The 7,473-nt window shown below is 53.9% G+C and overlaps 1 protein-coding gene across 1 annotated transcript; it reads left to right on the top strand.

Annotated features, from left to right (window-relative positions):
- The first annotated feature begins 996 nt into the window (after positions 1–996).
- On the top strand, positions 997–5,697 carry Slc39a4 (solute carrier family 39 member 4). The gene is made up of 12 exons (XM_021217150.1): positions 997–1,756; positions 2,160–2,444; positions 2,852–3,047; positions 3,173–3,339; positions 3,432–3,603; positions 3,850–4,022; positions 4,149–4,307; positions 4,377–4,496; positions 4,577–4,631; positions 4,732–4,884; positions 5,138–5,325; positions 5,417–5,697. The coding sequence occupies exons 1-12, from the start codon at positions 1,568–1,570 to the stop codon at positions 5,543–5,545; spliced, it is 1,986 nt and encodes a 661-aa protein (XP_021072809.1). The 5' UTR covers positions 997–1,567; the 3' UTR covers positions 5,546–5,697.
- The last annotated feature ends 1,776 nt before the right edge of the window (positions 5,698–7,473 follow it).

The following is a 7,473-nucleotide window of genomic DNA, read 5'->3' as shown; positions in this document are numbered from 1 at the left end:
ACACACACGCACACTCACCTACGCAGTGAGCTGATTGGGAATGAGCAGGAGAGGCAGCGTTAGCTGCATGAGCGCTGGCTGGGCTGGCTTTCCGGAGCTCAGGCAGGTCTCCCCTTTGAGGGAGAGATCTAGGGACCTACACTAAGACTTCTCCCTAGGGGATACAGGGGAAGAAAAATCAACCTATTTTCAACCCCCAGCTGCCCAGCAATGAAAAGAAATAGGAAAAGCAGTTTGGGTCTACGGCATCTTCAGAGCTCCATGTGGGGAATGCTCTCAGGTTGGTTCTCCCAGTTCCCAGTCATAGTTCCTCCATAGCGCCAGCATACGGATGCTGCATGGCAGGGATGCTAGCCATAAGAAACACTGACATGTGTATGTTCGGAACAGGTCTGAAGCAGTTGACCCGTGAGCTTGGGGATACTCAGCTAGATTCTTTCCCCACCCTGCCCTACCCTCCAGGTACTAGGGGACAGAGTTCGTTAGGCATTAGGTTCATACTCAACCACACCCCAAAGGGCTAGGGTCAGGACTGGTGTGAACCTCAGTGGAAGACGGCCACAGTGCCTCTGGGGCTACCCGAAGCCCTCTTCCAGAAGACCAAAATGCCTTGTGACTCCGGGGATTGTCAGCTCCTGGAGATTCCAACCCCTCCTTCAGCCTGCCACCTGGATAGAGATAAGGCTCAGGGGTCAAAGGCTGGAAGGCTCCATGGGGGAGGGGCACAGCTGGGCGCCCCAGCCCTACCTCCCTCTTCTCTTTCCCTGCTCAGGCATTAGCGCTCACAGCAGGGCCTCAAACGCCTACTGCTCAACTCAAACTCTTCCAAGCCTCAAAAGTTGGCAAGGACCAAGGTCACATCTCAGTTTCCTGTTTGTCTAGGTCAGGGCTTTAGCCATTTCCTAGGGATTTTCCCCCCCGGGGGGCTGGGGGTGGGGGAACATGACTCAGCAAGTACCCTCCCTGCAGAAATCTCCCATTGTAGCCCATGTTGGACCCAGCGGCCTTAGCTCAGGAGCCAAGAACAGCACCCCCACCCTCACCCAGGCTACAAGATTTGGAATTTGTCTAAGCTGCTTGGGCTGAGAGGCAGCTGGTGAAGGGTGGAGGGAAGCCTAAGAGCTCTCCTGAAAATGTCAATAAAACACCCATGTTTGATTTGGTAACATCTACGTGCTCAAACCCTTAATCCCCTAGCTTCTGCTCCAGTGGCAAGGTAACAGGCGAGGGTGATCTGGGCTCTTCGGGGAACAGAGAAAGGCCTGACTGGCAGTTCAGGGTGTGACAGGCTCAAGCCGCCCACCTAAGGAAAGGGACCCACCTTTAGCTCCAGCCCCAGGAGGCACCAGCTCCTTCTTCCCGGGCTTTCGGGGAGGATCTGCCACTGGAATGGCTAACCCAGCAGCCAATCACAGAGCCCTGCAGGAAATATCTGGGAGAGGTCTTGGAGCTAGGGCCAAGGCAAGTTGAACCCAGCTCCAGTCTGGCCCCGGGCAGTCCCAGCTGTCTCCAGCAAGCCCAGAAGTCAGCACCTCTGCAAGGAACGCTTTGGGGGGCCTGAGGCGTGATGCTCCCAAAGTTGGTCACACAGGGACTCGTGTTGGCTCTGCTGGTGGGCACGGCAGCAGTGGCCCGGGCCGGTAAGCTGCTCAGCCTGCTCACCTCGGGCCAGGGTGCTCTGGATCGCCTGGAACTGGACGGCCTGTTAAATACGCTGGTGGCCCGTGTGCACTGCACCGACGGGCCGTGTGAAAAGGTAACACCCCCACCCGATGGGTCCCCCAGCCCCGGCCCCTTCCTGCCTGCTCCACCCTGAGGCAACCACCTAAGAGATCTGGGCAAACTCCAGGAGGCGGGTCTGGAGGCCGGTGTCTGCACCTGCTGGCAGGCTGGAGCCTCCCTTCTGTTTCTGGGGGGCTTATACAGGCCTGACCTCCATCCCGGGACACATAGCCCCATTCCCCCAGGTTATCAAATTTGTGACTCTGGGTGACCACTCTCACCTTCAGGATAGGGGGGAGTAACCGCTGGGGACCCCTTTGTGTAGGCTCCTCCTCGTCAAGCTCACTGTACAAGGGGCAGAACATGACATAAGATAGCTGACCCTGCCTATGCCTGGGGGGCCCAGTCTAGCTCAGGCCCTGTCTGTTTGCCCACAGTGTCTGTCTGTGGAGAATGTCTTGGCTCTAGGCAAACCTGACAAGCCACAGCCCGCCCCAGAATCAGTCCTGGAGTCCAGATACATTGTTTACTTTAGTGCTGCTGCCGCCCTCTACCTTAACGACCCAGAGAACACATGCAAGGACATCCAAGCTGGCCTCTTGGCCTCCCATGTGGACAATTACCTGGCCACACTTGAGAGTCCAGAGGCCATGACCCTGGGTCTGAGCCAGCTACTGCAGAAGATTGAGGCCCACACTGCCAGCCAACCCACCGGGGAGAAGGTGAGGGCCCAGACGGCTTTGGGGGATAGTGACAAGGACCTTAGTGCCACGGAAGGGAGGCAGCCCCAGCCAGGGAGATGTCCCACGTGCAGCCTCATTGGAGATACTTAGGTGGCTAAGAGTGTATGTATTGGGAATCAATCTTGTGCCCTGGTGATAGAACGGGGTCTGGGGGAACCCTTTGGGGGAAATGACAGTCAGGAGAGCTCTGGGGCCAAGGTTATAGGCCACAGTGAAGGGTGTGACCAACTGGGGCAGCCTAGGTCTATGGTATAGGGACATAGGCTGATGTCTTTGTTGAAATCTGGGAAGTAACTTGAGGTTGGGAGTTGACGGGAGACCCGGCCAGTGGGGTGGACTCCCGAAGCCGATACTGACGGCAGAGCTGAAGCTGATCTCTTTTACAGACCTGTGTGGATCTTCCCCAACTACTGGAGGAGGCTGAGGCAGCAGGGGTTTCCAGAAGCGCTGGCCTGGTCTTGACTGCCTTGCTGGATCATGTCATTAATGGGTCCTGCTTCCAAGGCCTGCCTAGCCCTCAGTACTTTGTGGACTTTGTGTTCAGGCTACACAGTAGTGACCCTCCCAATATCACGCTGCATGGTGAGGCCTAGGCTACAGTCGTCAGCCACTACTCTTGGGGGAGGGGACAAGGCTGGAGCTGAGCGCACTGACTGCACTGTTGTTTTTTGATTTTTTTTGGTTTTGTTTTTGTTTTTTCTTGCCAGAACTGGAGAATTTGATGCATCACCTTGGGGTGGGTGGAGAGGACCACAGTGATCATGATCATGGCGACCACAGTGACCATGATGACCACGGTGACCATGGTGACCACAGCCACCGAGACTCTGAGCTCCATACTCCCCACAACAGCAGCTCCAGTGTATGGGACACGGTACGCCACTCATGCCGTTCTGGAGAAAGAAGACGGCCTTTCCATGGGTCTGCTCAGACACCTGACTCCTGTCCTGTCCTCTTTGCCTCCAGCTGTGCCTGAGTGCCAAAGATGTAATGGCTGTATATGGGCTATCTGAACAGGCTGGGGTGAGCCCTCAGGCCTGGGCCCAACTGACCCCTGCCTTGGTCCAGCAGCAGCTAAGTGGAGCCTGCAGCCCCTACCCCACTATCCGTATTCAGGACCAGCTCAGTGAAACAGAGAGTAAGTCACCACCCCTGGGTGATAGCCTCATGTTATTGGGCTCTAGGAGGGGGCATGAGTTGGCACCGAGGAATGAGGAACCAGTAAAGGAGGAAGCGTAGTGGATTTCAAGGCTAGAGGGCCAGAGTAAACAGATACCTGGCACTTGCTGACAGCATCTCTGTTGAGATCCTGCTCACTGCATCCTGGACTTGAGGGTTGCCTATCTAGGAAGCAGGGGGAATCTCAGTGTAGATTCACCCACAGGGTATCTCTATGGCTCTCTGGCCACCCTGCTCATCTGCCTCTGTGCTGTGTTCGGTCTTCTGCTGCTGACCTGTGCCAAATGCAGCACGGCCACCCACTACATTATGCAGACCTTCCTAAGCTTGGCTGTGGGCGCACTCACGGGTGATGCTCTTCTGCACCTGATACCCAAGGTCAGCTGTCACTCAACAGGCTCCTCCCTCCCCCCACCCCCCCTCTGCCCTTTTCCCAGCCCCAGCCCTAGCCTCAAGCCCCTTATAGCCCTGACGTTCCCCAGTCAGTACCCGCCCCCTTCTCAGGTGCTGGGACTGCACACACACAGTGGAGAGGGTCACACCCACGAGGAGGAGGTGGGCGTTGGTGGGCAGGCCACCTGGCGCCTGCTGGCTGTACTTGGAGGCTTCTACATCTTCTTCCTGTTTGAGAGCTTCTTCAACCTCTTGTTGCCCAGGGACCAGGTCAGGCTCTGGGGAACCACTAAGTGGGATGGGTAAGGGCTTCATGGGCTCTGACCAGTTTTTCCACAGGATTCGGAGAAAGATGGGCCTTGTAGCCACGGTGGGCACAGCCATGGAATATCTCTGCAGCTGGCACCCAGCAATCTCCGGCAGTCCAAACAGACCCACGAAAGCTCTCGTTCAGACTTGGTAAGAGGCAAGTCCTACCCCACATAGAGCCCTTTAGTTGTTGTATTTGCCTGGGTTCATTCTTGCTCCCCCACCTCCAGGTGGCAGAGGAGACCCCGGAACTACTGAACCCAGAGACCCAGCGACTGAGAGCAGGTGAGCTCTGAGGGAGTTCCTGGGGGGCTGCAGATCTAGGGTTTTCCCTTAGGCATGTGCAGAACCTGGCCTACAAGACCCACGCTTGCTATGCCCACAGAGCTGAGACTGTTGCCCTATCTGATCACTCTGGGCGATGCGGTACACAACTTCGCTGACGGGCTCGCGGTGGGCGCCGCCTTCTCATCCTCGTGGAAGACTGGACTGGCCACCTCATTGGCGGTGTTCTGTCATGAGCTGCCCCACGAACTCGGTGAGCTCAGGGGCGTGGCTTGAAAGGGTGGAGCTTAGTGAGAGCGATCTATTCTGGAGGTGACCAAGGCCAGAGGAGAAGGGACAAGGCCTTTCTATGAGAGAGGCATGTGATGGGGTGGGGTGGGGTGGGGGCGTGGCTAGATGTGGAATGGATTGCCTTTGGGTGCGTCTGTCTGGGATGTGGGTGTGACTGGTGTGGTAGGCTGTACAGGACCCGTGGGCAGAGTTCTCGCTGACTTGTTCCGTTCTAGGGGACTTCGCTGCTCTGCTGCATGCCGGGCTGAGTGTGAAGCGTGCACTTTTGCTGAATCTGGCCTCAGCACTCACAGCATTCATTGGCCTCTACGTGGCTCTAGCAGTCGGAGTAGGCGAGGAGGGCGAGGCTTGGATTCTGGCGGTAGCCACCGGCCTCTTCCTTTATGTGGCGCTTTGTGACATGGTTAGAAAGATGAAGGGCCTATGTAGGGGTGGGGAGCTAACCAGGAGCTCCAACCAACTGGCAGCTGAACTGGTGCCCACCTTTTCCTCAGCTCCCAGCCATGATGAATGTGCGCGACCAGAGGCCCTGGCTTCTTTTCCTGCTCCACAACGTGGGTCTGCTGGGCGGCTGGACCGTCCTGCTGCTGCTGTCATTGTACGAAGACAACATCACCTTCTGACAGCTCTATCCCATCCCAGTCCTTGTCCCTGTCTGTTGACTCTGCTTTCCCTTCTTAAGCCACGTAATTGTTGGACCCACTATGGGTAGCCAGAGGCTTCAAACCTCATTTCCTTGCTCTGACTTCAATAAAGACTTTTCCATCACCCAACCACACTGTCTTCTTGTAGAGTCTCCTGGTGAAAGCTGTGGGGCAGGCCACTGCCTCCTTCCTCAGCGTTTGCTATGGACAGTGTGTGTGTGTGTGTGTGTGTGTGTGTCTCGTGGACAGCCAGCTTGTCTTTTCTATAATCAAACCTGGGGAATGGTCAGAGTTCTCCAGGATCTGATGGGGTCCTTGCCTCCAGTCAAAACATTACCAACGTTACTTACTAATATGAGGGCTCATTTCTGCCATGAAGAGAAGCCCAGAGATGATCAAACCAAAGGACAGCCAGTTGATGTGGAGCTCTTGGCAGAACTGGCTATTCCAGATCCCCTGGCATTAGCCTTTGGAGGTTGATGTAATTGCCCATCCTAGACTAGGTCCCTAAAGAGCAGAACTTTATTCTCTTGGTTCTGGAGGCTAGAAGACCAAAGGCAAGTTTTCAATCAGGCATAGGAAATGGACCTGGGGGGCTGGAGAGATGGCTCAGAAGTTAAAAGTACTGACTGCTCTTTCTGAGGTCCTGGGTTCAATTCCCAGCAACCACATGGTGGCTCACAACCATCTGGGATCTGATACCATCTTCTGGTATGTATGAAGATAGTGTGCTCACATATATAAGATAAATAAATCTTTTTTGTTGCTGTTTTTTTTGTTTGTTTGTTTTTCGAGACAGGGTTTCTCTGTATAGCCTGGCTATCCTGGAACTCACTTTGTAGACCAGGCTGGCCTGGAACTCAGAAATCCGCCTGCCTCTGCCTCCTGAGTGCTGGGATTAAAGGCGTGCGCCACCACAGCCGGCACTATATATTTTTGATTGGCTTGGAATTCAACCAAACCAGCCAGAGCTCTGTACTCCGAGAGATCTGCTTGCCTCTGCATTATGGGCCCTGGGGAAGGGCATGGCTCTTTACCCCATATAGATCACCACAGCAAAGCAAGGAAATGACTTCACAAAAGTCCAACTTGGCAAACTCCTACGCAATGTAATGAGTTTATTATTATTGAATTATTATTATTTAATGACTTTATTGGGTCTACTTACAGCAGAAGAGGTAAAGATTTATATTTACAGGAGAATGATTCAAAAGCAGCGGTATTATCAGAAAGCTCACCCAGGGGTTGGAGAGTTGGCTCAGCGGTTAAGAGCATAGACTGTTCTTCCAGAGGCCCCGAGTTCAATCCCCTGCAACCACATGGTGGCTCATAAAACATTTGTAATTGGATCTGATACCCTCTTCTGGTGTGTCTGAAGAGCAGTTACAGTGTACTTGTATAGAGAAAATAAATAAATAATTCTAAAACAAAACAAAAGAGCTCACCCAAAGTCAGACACGGTGGTGCAGGTCTTTAAAATGAGGGTTAGGGAGTCAGGCAGGCAGATCTCGGAGTTCCAGGCCAACCCCTGTAGCCAGCACAGGCTGGGCTAACTGAGATTTGTCTGGGAAAAAACTGCCAACCAACTGGAAGCCAAACAAACAAACAAACAAACCAACCACACAAAGCTCTCCCTGCCTGTATGACCACTCTCACCCCAGAGCTCCTGCTGTTAAGAGCTCTGTTTGGTAGTTTCAGGAACCCTTGAACCTTATACTGTTTACCTCTGGAGTCTTAAGAACCTGTCTCCAGAAGGAATGTTGATCAATTGCTTCATAACTCAGAGTCTCACTGGGTCACCAGACTGGCCTCAAATGTGCATAGTCCTTGAGAGTGTTGGGGGTGCACATGTGAGGTATGATGTCACAGGTCTTAAGAGTACTGTTTTTAAAGATTTTTTTTTTTTT

The sequence above is a fragment of the Mus pahari genome, chromosome 17 (genome assembly GCF_900095145.1).
Source record: "Mus pahari chromosome 17, PAHARI_EIJ_v1.1, whole genome shotgun sequence".
Taxonomy (NCBI): domain Eukaryota; kingdom Metazoa; phylum Chordata; class Mammalia; order Rodentia; family Muridae; genus Mus; species Mus pahari.
Note: the sequence above shows the minus strand (reverse complement) of the source record. Positions and strands in the feature narration are given on the sequence as shown.

Excerpts from the sequence above, each read along its gene's own strand:
- Slc39a4 (XM_021217150.1), top strand. The coding sequence starts at position 1,568 with ATGCTCCCAAAGTTGGTCACACAGGGACTCGTGTTGGCTCTGCTGGTG. Across the intron at positions 1,757-2,159 it reads CCGACGGGCCGTGTGAAAAG|TGTCTGTCTGTGGAGAATGT; the intron begins GTAACACCCCCA and ends GTTTGCCCACAG. Across the intron at positions 3,604-3,849 it reads CCAGCTCAGTGAAACAGAGA|GGTATCTCTATGGCTCTCTG; the intron begins GTAAGTCACCAC and ends ATTCACCCACAG.